This window comes from Osmerus eperlanus, chromosome 19 (assembly GCF_963692335.1).
Source record: "Osmerus eperlanus chromosome 19, fOsmEpe2.1, whole genome shotgun sequence".
Classification (NCBI taxonomy): Eukaryota; Metazoa; Chordata; class Actinopteri; order Osmeriformes; family Osmeridae; genus Osmerus; species Osmerus eperlanus.
This window is the reverse complement of record NC_085036.1, coordinates 14701043-14717156: the sequence shown is the minus strand read 5'-3', so window position 1 is coordinate 14717156 and position 16114 is coordinate 14701043. Positions and strand designations below refer to the sequence as shown.

At 52.4% G+C, this 16114-nt stretch overlaps 1 protein-coding gene across 1 annotated transcript in view; it reads right to left on the bottom strand.

Moving 5' to 3' along the window:
- The window catches only part of LOC134039845 (unconventional myosin-XVIIIa-like), a 61931-nt gene that overhangs the window by 27064 nt on the left and 18753 nt on the right, over positions 1-16114 (bottom strand). Inside the window, exons 6-20 of the mRNA XM_062485964.1 lie at positions 15382-15592; positions 15119-15261; positions 13904-14004; positions 13081-13144; positions 12791-12935; positions 9280-9459; positions 8609-8699; positions 7672-7864; positions 6515-6601; positions 4707-4848; positions 3774-3933; positions 3448-3634; positions 2915-3137; positions 2703-2812; positions 664-729 (exon numbers count right to left, since the gene is read on the bottom strand). Coding sequence (XP_062341948.1) covers positions 664-729; positions 2703-2812; positions 2915-3137; positions 3448-3634; positions 3774-3933; positions 4707-4848; positions 6515-6601; positions 7672-7864; positions 8609-8699; positions 9280-9459; positions 12791-12935; positions 13081-13144; positions 13904-14004; positions 15119-15261; positions 15382-15592 — 2103 coding nt within the window. The remainder of the gene's footprint in view (positions 1-663; positions 730-2702; positions 2813-2914; positions 3138-3447; positions 3635-3773; positions 3934-4706; positions 4849-6514; positions 6602-7671; positions 7865-8608; positions 8700-9279; positions 9460-12790; positions 12936-13080; positions 13145-13903; positions 14005-15118; positions 15262-15381; positions 15593-16114) is intronic.

Below are 16114 nucleotides of genomic sequence, written 5' to 3'. Positions count from 1 at the left end.
GTCTCTGTGCTGTGGTCTCCCTGCTGTGGTCTCCCTGCTGTGGTCTCTGTCCTGTGGTCTCTCTGCTGTGGTCTCCCTGCTGTGGTCTCCCTGCTGTGGTCTCTCTGCTGTGGTCTCTCTGCTGTGGTCTCTGTGCTGTGGTCTCTGTGCTGTGGTCTCTGTGCTGTGGTCTCTGTGCTGTGGTCTGTGCTGTGGTCTCTGTGCTGTGGTCTCTGTGCTGTGGTCTCTGTGCTGTGGTCTCCCTGCTGTGGTCCCCTGCTGTGGTCTCTCTGCTGTGGTCTCTCTGCTGTGGTCTCTGTGCTGTGGTCTCTGTGCTGTGGTCTCTCTGCTGTGGTCTCTGTGCTGTGGTCTCTCTGCTGTGGTCTCTGTACTGTGGTCTCTCTGCTGTGGTCTCTGTGCTGTGGTCTCTCTGCTGTGGTCTCCCTGCTGTGGTCTCTCTGCTGTGGTCTCTGTGCTGTGGTCTCTCTGCTGTGGTCCCCTGCTGTGGTCTCTCTGCTGTGGTCTCTGTGCTGTGGTCTCTCTGCTGTGGTCTCTGTGCTGTGGTCTCTCTGCTGTGGTCTCTGTACTGTGGTCTCTCTGCTGTGGTCTCCCTGCTGTGGTCTCCCTGCTGTGGTCTCTCTGCTGTGGTCTCTCTGCTGTGGTCTCCCTGCTGTGGATACTCACCCTGCTCACACCCATGTGATAGCTGCTCTTCTCCAGGTCCAGACACTCTAGCAGCTCCTCCACCGCCTGGAAACACACACACACACACACACACACAGACACACACACACACACACACACACACACACGTTACTTCCTGTGAGTGGAGCTTCAACAAACCTTCACTGACAGAGAAGATGCTCCCCTCCCGTCCCTGGCTGGCCCCACCATGAAGGACCTAGTGGGGGGAGAGAGAGAGAGACCCAGAGAGAGAGGACAGAGAGCGCCAGAGAGAGAGGACAGAGAGACCCAGAGAGAGAGGACAGAGAGACCCAGAGAGAGAGGAGAGAGAGAGCCAGAGAGAGAGGAGAGAGACCCAGAGAGAGAGGACAGAGAGAGCCAGAGAGAGAGGACAGAGAGACCCAGAGAGAGAGGACAGAGAGACCCAGAGAGAGAGGAGAGAGACCCAGAGAGAGAGGACAGAGAGACCCAGAGAGAGAGGACAGAGAGAGCCAGAGAGAGAGGACAGAGACCCAGAGAGAGAGGAGAGAGAGAGCCAGAGAGAGAGGAGAGAGACCCAGAGAGAGAGGACAGAGAGAGCCAGAGAGAGAGGACAGAGAGACCCAGAGAGAGAGGAGAGAGACCCAGAGAGAGAGGACAGAGAGACCCAGAGAGAGAGGACAGAGAGAGCCAGAGAGAGAGGACAGAGAGACCCAGAGAGAGAGGAGAGAGAGAGCCAGAGAGAGAGGAGAGAGACCCAGAGAGAGAGGACAGAGAGAGCCAGAGAGAGAGGACAGAGAGACCCAGAGAGAGAGGAGAGAGACCCAGAGAGAGAGGAGAGAGACCCAGAGAGAGAGGACAGAGAGAGCCAGAGAGAGAGGACAGAGAGACCCAGAGAGAGAGGACAGAGAGACCCAGAGAGAGAGGAGAGAGAGATCCAGAGAGAGGAGTCAGAGCCAGACCCACCAGGCAGCTGGTCCTCCAGAACCCCCCTGCTCCAGGCCTGTTCCTTCGGGCACCATGGTGGTCTGCCCCCCACAGCAGACGTGAACACATGCAGACGGACAGACAAGGCTCCTCACCCTGCCTGCCTCTCTCTGACTGCCTCTCTCTGACTGCCTCTCTCTGCCTGCCTCTCTCTGCCTGCCTCTCTCTGCCTGCCTGCCTCTCTCTGCCTGCCTGCCTCTCTCTGCCTGCCTCTCTCTGCCAGCCTGCCTCTGCTGCCAGCCTGCCTCTGCTGCCAGCCTGCCTCTGCTGCCAGCCTGCCTCTCTGCCTCCGTGTGTGTGTTCCTCTCTGCCCTCCTCCTCTCTGCGCTGGGCTGGGGGTGAGGGGGGGGGGGGGTTGAGGGGGGACAGGAGCCCTTGAGCCCCCATCCTGACAGGATACTCTAGACTCCAGAGGGGGCTGGCCCCCTGAACACTGAGGGGCTTTTGTCTGGCGACGTTTCCACGGAAACCCAGCTTCGAGACGCTGACACAGGGGAAATCTGCTTTTCTCTCACTTACCCCCCTTCTCTCACGCTTTCACACTCCACGCTGAAGTAGCTTTTGTTGTGTGGGCCCCTCCCTCCTCCCCTCCCTCCTCTCCTCCCCTCCCCTCTCTCTCCTCCTGCAGAGGGCTCATACACAACTGACCCTCATTGATGGTTAGCCTCCAAAAGGAGCTCTCATTAGCCAGTCAGCCTCCAGGTTGGGTTTCACACAACACTTTCCCCAGCAGCCTCCCAGCCTGTCCCTCACTCCAACACACTCACACAGCAGCAAGACCACTACCTGATCAGAGCAAGACCCAGAAAGCTGAAAGCCTCAGGAGGGCCTGGTGGATTCAGAGTGCTGATCAGAGCACACTGAGGTTTGGGCTCTTTTAGTGCCCCAGACATACAGAGAGTCTGTGTGTGTTCTGGTCTGGCTGGAGAGAGGCGGCCAGGGCTGATGAGGTCATCACTGTGTTCCTGAGGGGCAGAGCTTTCTCTGCTGTTGAAGGGAAACTGGTCTCATAGTGTGTACACAGACACAGACACTGGGTACACTAAAACACACACACACCCCCAGTAGCTCACCCTCTTCGCGTCCTTCACTATGTAGTTGCGTCCGTGTTTCTTGGTCAGGTGGGGCGCCAGCACGTCGAAGCGCCGGCGGAACTCTGAGAAGACCATGTGATCAGGGTAACCTGGGAAACAGGACAGACAGGCGCAAACGATAACAGGTCTGGGTTGGAGGGAGGTGAGAGGAGGTGTCCTGGGGTGGAGGGAGGTGAGAAGAGGTGGCTCACCTTGCCTGTAGATCCTCAGAGCGTCCAGCAGCTTGGAGCCGCGGAGCTGGGCCCGGAGCAGGGCCACGTCCAGCTGCATCAGCCCAGCGTCGACCCCCTCCCCCTGGGCAGGGGCCGGGCCCTCGCTCCCCTCCCGGACCAGCGCCCTCAGGGCATCAGCCTTGGGCAGCAGGCAGTGGACGAAGTGAACCCTGGACCTTCGGACGGTGTCCAGAAGAGCATCCTGCAGAGACAAGACCACACAAGGGACCTTTTCTCAAAACCTTTTTTCTAAAATACTTTTTCTAACCCTTTTTTCCGAAATTATTTTTTCTAACCCTTTTTTCAAAATTATTTTTTCTAAAGCTTTCCAAACTTTCCTCTCAAAGAAGAGAGGAGTATAGAGAAGCTGTGAACAGATTAGAGCACAACAGGGTAAAGTAGAGTAGAGTAGAGCAGAGTCCTCATTGAACCTTTCTAAAAAATATATTTCAGAAATATGGTTTCAACCTTTAAAAGCTTTTTTGGGGAATTTTTCCCCCAAATCTTCTCACCACTTGCAGCTTGATGTGGACACAGAGGCTCCTCTTGCGCACGGCGGCCACGCTCGTGGTGAAGGTCTTCCTCATGCTGCTGGCTCTCCTCAGCGCCGGCAGAGACACGCCCTGCAGCCCCGCCACCGAGCCTGACAGGAAGCTGGCCCCGCCCGCACGGCCCGCAAACACACCACTCAGGCTCTTCCTGCAGACACAGGGGTCAGGGGGTCAGGGGGGGGTCAGGGTCAGTCAGAAGAGGTCAGGGGGGCTCAGGGGGTCAGCATCATCACAAGCTACTCCCCGTTGGCCCAGCCAATCACTGCTGGTGGTGGGAGGGGCCTTACTTCTGGGACTCCTGCAGCAGATTGGCTGCGCTGCTGGAGGCGGGGTTGTAGCGGGCGTGACTGAGCCAGCCTCGGGCGTCATACTCCACCCAGTCCGTCCCGTGGCTGTGGCCCAACAGGAAGTGATGCGCTCGCTCACTCTTCAGGAGTATAGAGGGACCTGATTGGTGGAAGAAGAGGTTGTTGTTGATATTATGAAAAAACATCAAACTGGAGGAATGGAAGCGTACAACAGTCTTTAATAGTCAGGAGTCAGGTGGCTGAGCGGTTAGAAAATTGGACTAGTAATCAGAAGGTCACTGGTTCGATTCCTGGCCGTGCCAAATGACGTTGTGTCCTTGGGCAAGGCACTTCACCCTACTTGCCTCGGGGGAATGTCCCTGTACTTACTGTAAGTCGCTCTGGATAAGAGCGTCTGCTAAATGTTAGTAGGAGAGATGTTTAGCAAGGCGCTAGCTACATCTAAATAATGATTAATTGAATCCATGAACCGCAAAAAGCTTTTATTTTTAAACTCAAACTTTTTTTTTTAAGATAACTTATTAGATATAGAATTTCTATACAAGCTATGATGTTTATATGGAATGTCCGCTGCACAACTGTGTTTAACTGGTCCACAAACAACAGTGACACCACAAGGGATTAGACAGTTGCACATGCTGTTGCAACTGTGACATCATAAAAGCTCAGAGATCTGGGTTCCAGAACACGTATGACATCATACAGGCTCAGTCAGAATGTGCCACAGGCAGCAACGCCATAGCAACGGCTCAGACGGAACTCTCAGATTCACACTCGCACTACCCTACAGTTGTTCAGTTAATTATTCAGTATTATTCAGTGTGCATGTGTAAATGTTTTTAAATGTATATATACACACAAACATAAATACATATATTCTACAGTATATACAGTGTGTGTGTGTGTCCGGACCTCTGCCCTCCGCCTCCGCAGGGCCGTAGTAGCTGAACAGGCGTCCCAGCAGGGAGTCCTCTGACCCCGCCGGCTGCAACGCCTCCTCCTCCATGAGCCACAGCAGCCCCCGCACCTCCTCTGTCCTCGCCACGGAGCGCACCTGACACACACACAGAGAGACCTACAGTACCTCCACATACTGACTCACCAGAGAGACTTAGACAGCCCCTCGCACCCCCCACAGCCCAGCCAGACCCTCAGATCAGCCTGTCTGTTCCAGAGGATTCAGTACAGAACTCGTCTGATGCTCCCGTCTGTCTCATCCTGCTGTTTCCACCACAAACTCTACTCATGAGGCAGGAAGCCTCTGTGTGGGTTATATTTACCTTTCAAACACTCTATTCTTAACCCCTAACACCTTTTAGAACAGAAAACCTTTTTGTTTTTCCAGCCAAGCTGTTTCTTCTTCTCTAGAGGAGGAGAACCGCAGGAACAGGCCATTAGGCATGGCTGTCAACTGATTGGACGGCTCAAGACCACTCCAGGGTTCAAGGGTCAGTCAGACAACCGAGAGCTCTTCTGCTTTTATCAGAACAACAGTCGCCACAATCTGCATTGTAATTGAGCTCTAATTGAGAGAAAAAAGCATTTTCCTGTCCTCAGGGAAAGATAAACTAAATTACTGGCCTCAAACACACACAAACACACCCACACACAAACGCCCACACAAACAAACTATTTTCATTTTAATTTTGGTCACGTCTTTTTTCATTGTGGTTTCAAGCACATCCAGACCAGTGCTTGGATGTTGGGAACTCTCTGGTCTTCCAGACCAGTGCTTGGATGTTGGGAACTCTCTGGTCTTCCAGACCAGTGCTTGGATGTTGGGAACTCTCTGGTCTTCCAGACCAGTGCTTGGATGTTGGGAACTCTCTGGTCTGTTCCCTCTCGCCCCCGCAGTGGGAGCACTCACACGGGATTAGGATGTTAGCATCTCCCAGAATACATTCTAAACGCGTGCAAATAGTTTGTTTTTCGTGTCAAGGTCAGATGATCGTGTGATCCAGTCTATTCCTGGTGACTCTGGGGTTTGATAGAGAGGGCTGGTGTGGGGTTCCAGATGCATCTGTCACCAAGCTCTTCTCTGACTCGCTGATCTGGAACCTGCTGCAGCAAGGACAGCAATCACACGACAAAGCCCTCAAACCAACCACACAGGAATCATGAGAGGTTCCCTCTGCCTCACACTCCAAATGCTGTCAATCCGAGTCCAGGGAATGGTGAAGGAGAATAGATTTCTTCATGTGGAAGAGTCCCATGTTCACCTACATGCTCAGTCATTTGTCAGTTATTGTTCCTTTACCAATCTCATCACTGAGTCAAACCCAGCAGGTATCAACCTCCCAGTCCGGCACAGCCTTCTTGGACTGATTGAATACAGGTTTAGATTATTTAATACAGGTTTAGATTATTTAATACAGGTTTAGATTATTTAATACAGGTTTAGAAACTGCCAAATAGGAGCAGGACCAAATCGTTCTAATGTTCCTGGACTTAAAATGGCAATAAATTACATTTAAATGTAAAATGTTGGACCTAGACTGGTTCCCCAGGTTCCCCTGGCCCCCCCTGTTCCCCTGCCCCCCCCTGGTTCCCCAGGTTCCCCTGGCCCCCCCTGGTTCCCCAGGTTCCCCTGGCCCCCCTGGTTCCCCTGGCCCCCCTGGTTCCCCTGGCCCCCAGGTTCCCCTGGCCCCCCCGGTTCCCCTGGCCCCCCTGGTTCCCCTGGCCCAGTGGAGGGGGAGCGAGGGTGTGTGCAGGGCCCTTACCAGGGTCTGGCTGGAGGCCTGGTCAACAGCCGCCACAGACAGGGAGCAGCTGGGCTCCAGGTCATCCAGCGCAAGCTCTATATTCTCCTGCATGAGAGAGAGACAGACATTAGTAACAAACAAACAAACAAACAAACAAACAGCATTAAAGACAAATGAAAAACAGTATTAGTGGTCCATTAGGTGATTGTCATTTACAACACAGACTTAAACAACACTTGTCCTGTCTCAAATATGGTCACACAATAACAATGTTATTATTATAATTATTATTATTATTGTTAGATATAACATATAACACAATCTATTATTTATGAGTGTCTGAAATATGTTTTCACAATCCGTGACAAAGGACCCTGGAGGGGGTTTGGAATGTGGGTAAGAAAACCTAATTGAGAGAGCACCATTTCCCTCCATAAGGCAAAAGAGCACAGATCCATTATATCAATGGAGGATGAACTGAATAGAAATAAATGGTGCTAAAAACAGGGATACATAACAGCAGTCAGGCAGGGGAGCTGTTTCAGCCCACAGGGCCAAGAACAGACGACCAGAGGGATGATTCATTTCAGCTCTTATAGGTACACATCTAACATCAGCAAAGGAGGAGGAGAGGAGGAGGAGGAGAGGAGGAGAGGAGGAGGAGGAGGAGAGGAGGAGGAGAGGAGGAGGAGAGGAGGAGGAGAGGAGGAGGAGGAGGAGAGGAGGAGGAGGAGGAGGAGAGGAGGAGGAGAGGAGGAGGAGAGGAGGAGAGGAGGAGGAGGAGGAGGAGGAGGAGGAGGAGGAGGAGGAGGAGGAGGAGGAGGAGGAGGAGGAGGAGGAGGAGGAGGAGGAGGAAAGGAGGAGGAGGAGGAGGAGAGGAGGAGGAGAGGAGGAGGAGGAGGAGAGGAGGAGGAGAGGAGGAGGGGGACAGGAGGAAGATCACTGCAACTGTGGAGTCGACAGTGTGTTGTGGTTGTGTTACTGGAATGTGGCAGACAAGTGCGGGAGGGAGTGTGCAGGTGTGTCCGTCTGAGTGAGTGTGTGTATGAGTGTGTTTGTGTGTATGAGTGTGTCTGTATGTACTGTATGCAAGTATGTGTTTATGTAACGTATGTATGAATGAGTGTGTGTGTATCTAGGAGTGTGTGTGTGTCTCCTCCAGCTCTCTCCTGTACCTCTTTGTATCTCTCCAGCTCCTGTACGAAGGTGCGCTGGTAGAAGAGGGCTTGCAGGCGTTCCTGGGTGTAGTTGTGGCACAGCTCCTCAAAGGTGGCGCCGCGCTCCTGCTTCACCAGACGAGGGTTCTGGGAGCCAGGCGTGTCAACCACCAGGAGGGAGCACAGAGAGTGCTGGCTGGACTTGAGGGCCCTGACACACAGACAGGTCGCAGAGAGACAGGTCACAGAGAGACAGGTCACAGAGAGAGAGGTTACAGAGAGACAGGTCACAGAAAGACAGGTTACAGAGAGACAGGTCGCAGAGAGATGGGTCACAGAGAGACACACCACAGAGAGTGCTGGCTGGACTTGAGGGCCCTGACACACAGACAGGTCGCAGAGAGACAGATCACAGAGAGACAGGTGACAGAGAGACAGATCGCAGAGAGACAGGTCGCAGAGAGACAGGTCACAGAGAGACAGGTTACAGAGAGACAGGTCGCAGAGAGACGGGTCACAGAGAGACGGGTCGCAGAGAGACGGGTCGCAGAGAGACAGGTCGCAGAGAGATACACCACAGAGAGACAGGTCGCAGAGAGACAGGTCACAGAGAGACAGGTCACAGAGAGACAGGTCTCAGAGATACACCACAGAGAGAAAGGTCGCAGAGAGACAGGTCACAGAGAGACAGGTCACAGAGAGACAGGTCTCAGAGAGATACACCACAGAGAGACAGGTCACAGAGAGACAGGTCACAGAGAGACAGGTCGCAGAGAGATACACCACAGAGAGACAGGTCGCAGAGAGACAGGTCACAGAGAGACAGGTCACAGAGAGACAGGTCTCAGAGTGATACACCACAGAGAGACAGGTCGCAGAGAGACAGGTCACAGAGAGACAGGTCACAGAGAGACAGGTCTCAGAGAGATACACCACAGAGACGTGTGGGACTAACCTGTTGATGAGGGAGATGAGGAGGGTGAAGAGTTCAGAGTAAAGGCCAGATGCCGTGGCCTCTAGACACTCCATAGCTGTAGCCTTGGACCCTGGTGAAGGAGCACCCACACACACGTTAACTCACACATCCACAGCATCAAAACCCAGCAGGCACAGAAGTGTTCAGACTGTGTCTGGCGAGGCTGAGTAGTACAGTAGTACACCTGCTGGGGATGATCACCAGTAAAGCTGCAGCAGCAGACTACAGGGCTGCTGCTCCAGCTGACTGTCCTTCAGCAGTGTGGGTCAGTATCTGATCAGCTCTCACCGAAACTAGACATGAGGCCAAAAATCAATGAGGCAATTAGCATGTGAAGGGCACCGTCTAATGGCACGACAACAAGCCCTCCACTTTAAACAGCGGTATTCCTTAATAAGTAATTAACACCATATGGGTTTTAACAGTAAGAGGGAAATGCTATTTCCCTTAGGTGATGAGCGTGTGGGTCCTTGTGAATGTGTGTGTATGAGAAAGAGTGTGTGCGTGTGCATGTGTGTGTGTGAGCATGACACTATATGTATGTATAAGAGTGTGTGTGTGTGTGTTTATGTGTGTGGATGAGCCTGTATAACTATATAAGTTATATATATATAAATAAGTGTGTGTGTTTGTATGTGTGTGTGTCATACCCGCAGCGTCCCCCGTGTCGTCGGCGCCGGGGCGCAGGGCCCCCCCGCGGGGCTGGGCCCCCCCACGGGGCAGGGTGGCCTGGGGCTTGAAGATGGAGGAGGAGAGCTCCTCCTGGCTGCAGCCCAGCAGGTAGGCAGCCTTCTGGGCCCACTCGTGACGTGCAAACTGCCTCCGCCCAGCTGGGACACAAGAAATGCAGGCATCATCTCCTCTGCCTCCGCCCAGCGGGGCACATCTGCTTCCAGAGGACAGCTCTCCACCGGGTCACACTGACCCGGTGGAGAGCTGTCCTCTGCCTCCGCCCAGCGGGGCACATCTGCTTCCAGAGGACAGCTCTCCACCGGGTCACACTGACCCGGACACGGAAGCACATGCACAGTGATAACTTCATATTGTACAGCCAGGCTGCACAAACCCACCCACCAAAAACACTGTTCTTTCTTTGTGATAGCAATCAGACTTATTACTATGGTACTGTTTTAGTAAAAAAAAATCTGACAGCTCTTTTTTCCATTTTAACAAAGAAACAATTCTTCCAAAAAACTCTCATTCCAGTCTGAGATGTAACTTCTGGAAGCCGGGCCTCAGCTGCTGAACAGAGTTTTCCCTTTAATCTGGAGGAAAGCTGATGAGTGGATAGGGTTAGGAGCATGTTTTAATTTACAGACAGAACTGAGTGGAATCTATTCTGACTTGAGAAGGAGAGCGGGGAACATCAAACAGCGTGCTTCTGACAGCGAAGCGCTGGGATCTCCCCGTTTCATCGGCCCGCCGGAGCGTCACATGTTCCATGTTTCGACAAGCAAGAGGGTTGTGAAGACGATCAAAGCCAAGACAGAGAACTTCATTAAAATGCTAATGACACACAATGTCTGCGAGCGCAGATAGAAGCTAGGGAGACGGAACAATACAAATAAGAAGAATGAGGGTTTTACCTTCATCTGTGTCAGCAGCACAAGCGGAGCAGCATGCAGAGCAGCAAGCACCATGTGAGTGAGAACGACATGTTAGAACACAACAGATAACAGCGGAGCTTCGTAAAAACTGCATCTACAGGTGTTCTGTCAAACACAGGCGCTTGATGTGTGTTTACACAAGCGCTCTCTCACAATCACATACATTGTCACCACTCGAACACTGGCCAAACAGTCAACAAAACAACAACAAAGGAAGAGAGCCATGCTTTAGGGACAGTGTTCATGCTTTAGGGACCATAGATATATATAAACACTAGATGTCTTATGGCGGAGTCTAGAACGTCCGCACATGGCGGCCATCTTGCTACAGTCAACTCGCTCACCCATAACATTGTGTTGAATCTACATGTACTTTTTAAATGACCATAACTTGCTCAATTTTCAACCGATTTTGAAACGGTTTGGTTTGTTATCAACGTCAGAGATGTCGGTATGCCACTGCATACTTCTATTCTCTAAAAAAAAAACATAATTATTCATAAGTATGCTGTGGCATACCGACATCTCTGACGTTGATAACAAACCAAACCGTTTCAAAATCGGTTGGAAATTGAGCAAGTTATGGTCATTTAAAAAGTACATGTAGCATCAACACAATGTTATGGGTGAGCGAGTTGACTGTAGCAAGATGGCCGCCATGTGCGGACGTTCGACTCCGTTGTCCGGAAACACGGACGAGACATCTAGTGTTTATATATATCTATGTTAGGGACAGTGTTCATGCTTTAGGGACAGTGTTCATGCTTTAGGGACAGTGTTCATGCTTTAGGGACAGTGTTCATGCTTTAGGGACAGTGTTCATGCTTTAGGGACAGTGTTCATTTGAGGGTTTAGGAAGGTGCAAGTGAAGCATAGGTCTGATTCATTTCCCTCTTCATAGTCGACATGAGAAAGATGGAGAACTGAAGGAAGGTTATGGAGTACGGCTCCTGCTGCCATCTTGTGTTCAGACATGACTCAGCTGCACAGGCTATGACAGGGTATCCATCAACTGTTGGATCAGGTTTGATTTTAGAAGTTGTAAATACTACTCTGTCATCCTACAACAGACTTGATCTAGGCATGTTGCTGTGACAACTAAACACCCAAGGAAAAATTAGAGCCTGAAAGAGGAAAGAGACACGAAAACACAATCCACAATCCCTCAGGGGAGGAACACCACCGCTGATCGTTTACCATCCTCCTCTACGATGGATACTGCGGAGAAGGTGAACGTTACACCAGGTAAGTAAACACAGCAGACATCCACCTGTAACTGCCTGTAACCGCCTGTAGGAGCACTGTTCTCACAGGAAGTACACATAGCCGACACAGAAACCACCACACACACACACACACACACAAACAACTAGACAAAACTGCTGATTAAAAAGTGGGATTTCAGCTGCTGTGTTAGGGTTAGGGTTAGGGAGCTGTAGCTCTGCTAGATCCTCAGAGGGGACGTCTAGGTCCTCAGAGGGGACGTCTAGGTCCTCAGAAGGCACGTCTAGGCCCTCAGAGGGGACGTCTAGGTCCTCAGAGGGGATGTCTAGGTCCTCAGAGGGGACGTCTAGGTCCTCAGAGGGGATGTCTAGGCCCTCAGAGGGGATGTCTAGGTCCTCAGAGGGGATGTCTAGGTCCTCAGAGGGGATGTCTAGGCCCTCAGAGGGGATGTCTAGGCCCTCAGAGGGGATGTCTAGGCCCTCAGAGGGGATGTCTAGGTCCTCAGAGGGGATGTCTAGGCCCTCAGAGGGGATGTCTAGGCCCTCAGAGGGGATGTCTAGGTCCTCAGAGGGGATGTCTAGGCCCTCAGAGGGGATGTCTAGGTCCTCAGAGGGGATGTCTAGGCCCTCAGAGGGGATGTCTAGGTCCTCAGAGGGGATGTCTAGGCCCTCAGAGGGGATGTCTAGGTCCTCAGAGGGGATGTCTAGGTCCTCAGAGGGGATGTCTAGGTCCTCAGAGGGGATGTCTAGGCCCTCAGAGGGGATGTCTAGGTCCTCAGAGGGGATGTCTAGGCCCTCAGAGGGGATGTCTAGGCCCTCAGAGGGGATGTCTAGGCCCTCAGAGGGGATGTCTAGGCCCTCAGAGGGGATGTCTAGGCCCTCAGAGGGGATGTCTAGGCCCTCAGAGGGGATGTCTAGGTCCTCAGAGGGGATGTCTAGGCCCTCAGAGGGGATGTCTAGGTCCTCAGAGGGGATGTCTAGGCCCTCAGAGGGGATGTCTAGGTCCTCAGAGGGGATGTCTAGGCCCTCAGAGGGGATGTCTAGGCCCTCAGAGGGGATGTCTAGGTCCTCAGAGGGGATGTCTAGGTCCTCAGAGGGGATGTCTAGGCCCTCAGAGGGGACGTCTAGGCCCTCAGAGGGGATGTCTAGGCCCTCAGAGGGGATGTCTAGGCCCTCAGAGGGGATGTCTAGGCCCTCAGAGGGGATGTCTAGGCCCTCAGAGGGGATGTCTAGGTCCTCAGAGGGGATGTCTAGGTCCTCAGAGGGGATGTCTAGGTCCTCAGAGGGGATGTCTAGGCCCTCAGAGGGGACGTCTACATGGCTGTCCTCACCCTTGGTGGCCCCGGCGGCCCCCAAATGGTAGATAGCCCCCAGCACCAGCCAGAAGGCCTTCTGCTCCTCCACAGACATCCCCAGCACTTTCATGGCTGCCTGCAGCTTGGTGAACTGCTGGGAGGCCCGCTGCTTGTCCTCTGACTAGGAGAGAAGAAGAAGAAATTTAAGAAAATGAAAAGGTGTTTCTAGGAGTTAGCTTTCGGCTACATGGTTGGAGAGGATGAGGGACACTATAGGTAAGACACAAACAGCATACAGGTGTTGAAGGCCCTGGCTAGATATTTACCTTGGATTGAGGTAAAATCCCAAAGGCGCTGTTTTCAGCAAAATGGTTGAAGTGCAGCTCAGTCCTTTGATGGTAAAAAAGATAGACAAGCTGTCAGTCACCATGACTACAGAAGTACTCTTGATTTTTCCGAGTTTTTCAGCATAAAATATTTATTTATTTTTAAATTAAAACTAAATTCTAATGAAGCCCTCAGAGTTTTTTTGCATCACAGACAGCTCAGTGCCAGTGGAATGTTAATATATATACATTTAATTTACATTTAGTCATTTAGCAGGCGCTCTTATCCAGAGCGACTTACAGTAAGTACAGGGACATTCCCCGAGGCAAGTAGGGTGAAGTGCCTTGCCCAAGGACACAACGTCATTTTGCACGGCCAGGAATCGAACCAACAACCTTCTGATTAATAGCCCGACTCCCTAACCGCTCAGCCATCTGACCTCCTTATATATATAATTTTTGGAGTGTCACTACTTTCAAGATAAATCGTATTTTTTAGGCCAACCCAGAAGTTAGCCTCGCCCTGGTTCCTTTGACAAAAAAAGTATATGGGAAATAAAATAATATAAAATGAAGTATATGGGAAATTTCCATTGGTTTTCGATTATTGCAGAAAATAAGATCTGTGGCAAACAACAGTTTGATATTCATTTTTCTTCCAGTAAGACAATCTTCACAGATGAACACCATTTGCAGCTTAGATGTAATCGCAAGAAGTAAAAAATCTAACCTCAACAAACTACACCACGGTCGCACGACAGCTTTAAATGTATATAGAGACAGAGAAAGAGAGAGAGCATGTTGGGTTGAGAGCTCGTCTGACCTGAGAGAGCTGTCAGCTCCAGCCATCAAGTAGTAGAACACGTTGAAGACAGACTCTCCCTCCGGACGCCTCGTTACTCTCAGTTTCTCCAGCAGCATGGTCTGGAAGCACACAGCAGAACCAGTCTACACTCTGACACACAGCAGAACCAGTCTACACACAGCAGAACCAGTCTACACTCTGACACACAGCAGAACCAGTCTACACACAGCAGAACCAGTCTACACTCTGACACACAGCAGAACCAGTCTACACTCTGACACACAGCAGAACCAGTCTACACTCTGACACACAGCAGAACCAGTCTACACACAGCAGTACCAGTCTACACTCTGACACACAGCAGAACCAGTCTACACTCTGACACACAGCAGAACCAGTCTACACACAGCAGAACCAGTCTACACTCTGACACACAGCAGAACCAGTCTACACTCTGACACACAGCAGAACCAGTCTACACTCTGACACACAGCAGAACCAGTCTACACTCTGACACTCAGCAGAACCAGTCTACACACAGCAGTACCAGTCTACACTCTGACACACAGCAGAACCAGTCTACACTCTGACACACAGCAGAACCAGTCTACACTCTGACACTCAGCAGAACCAGTCTACACACAGCAGAACCAGTCTACACTCTGACACACAGCAGAACCAGTCTACACACAGCAGAACCAGTCTACACTCTGACACACAGCAGAACCAGTCTACACTCTGACACACAGCAGAACCAGTCTACACTCTGACACACAGCAGAACCAGTCTACACTCTGACACACAGCAGAACCAGTCTACACTCTGACACTCAGCAGTACCAGTCTACACACAGCAGAACCAGTCTACACTCTGACACACAGCAGAACCAGTCTACACAGCAGTACCAGTCTACACTCTGACACACAGCAGAACCAGTCTACACACAGCAGAACCAGTCTACACTCTGACACACAGCAGAACCAGTCTACACAGCAGTACCAGTCTACACTCTGACACACAGCAGAACCAGTCTACACAGCAGTACCAGTCTACACTCTGACACTCAGCAGTACCAGTCTACACACAGCAGTACCAGTCTACTCTCTGACACACAGCAGAACCAGTCTACACACAGCAGTACCAGTCTACACTCTGACACACAGCAGAACCAGTCTACACTCTGACACACAGCAGTACCAGTAGTACCAGTAGAACACAGCAGTACCAGTCTACCTGGATGGAAGCAGAAGCCACTTGGCCCGCCTGGTCGAAGTCCAGGGAGACGATGTGAGAGAAGCGGCTGGCGTTGGAGTTCATGGCGGTGGAGCAGTTCCCAAAGCCCTCCAGGATGGTGTACACAGCCTGCCACTTCTCAGCTGAACACACGGAGACACAGGGTCAACAACGCTGCCCTCACACCATGACATCACACACGTACTGGCCACCAGAGGAGGGGCTTCCCAGTGAAAAACCATGTTTGGTTTCTCCAAACCAACCGGAGAAGGTCTTGCCGGAGCTGCCGGCGATGGTGACCAGGTACTGGACCAGGTGCTGTGTGTTGGTGGTCTTGCCGCTGCCCGTCTTGCCCAGCAGCACGATGGACTGGTCCTGCCGCGTGGTCAGAAGGCTCCTATAGGCCGACTGGGCCACACCGTAGATGTGTGGCGCTGTGTCCTCACGCCTGCAGCCCTTAAACATGTGCATCACCTGGGGGGGAGAGAGAAACAGACGGGAAAAAAGGGTTAATGCCCCTAGGTGTCTGCCCCCAGGTGTCTGCCAGCAGGTGTCTGCCCCCAGGTGTCTGCCCCCAGGTGTCTGCCCCCAGGTGTCTGCCCCCAGGTGTCTGCCCCCAGGTGTCTGCCCCCAGGTGTCTGCCAGCAGGTGTCTGCCCCCAGGTGTCTGCCCCCAGGTGTCTGCCCCCAGGTGTCTGCCAGCAGGTGTCTGCCCCCAGGTGTCTGCCCCCAGGTGTCTGCCAGCAGGTGTCTGCCCCCAGGTGTCTGCCCCCAGGTGTCTGCCCCCAGGTGTCTGCCCCCAGGTGTCTGCCAGCAGGTGTCTGCCCCCAGGTGTCTGCCCCCAGGTGTCTGCCCCCAGGTGTCTGCCCCCAGGTGTCTGCCCCCAGGTGTCTGCCAGCAGGTGTCTGCCCCCAGGTGTCTGCCCCCAGGTGTCTGCCAGCAGGTGTCTGCCCCCAGGTGTCTGCCCCCAGGTGTCTGCCCCCAGGTGTCTGCCCCT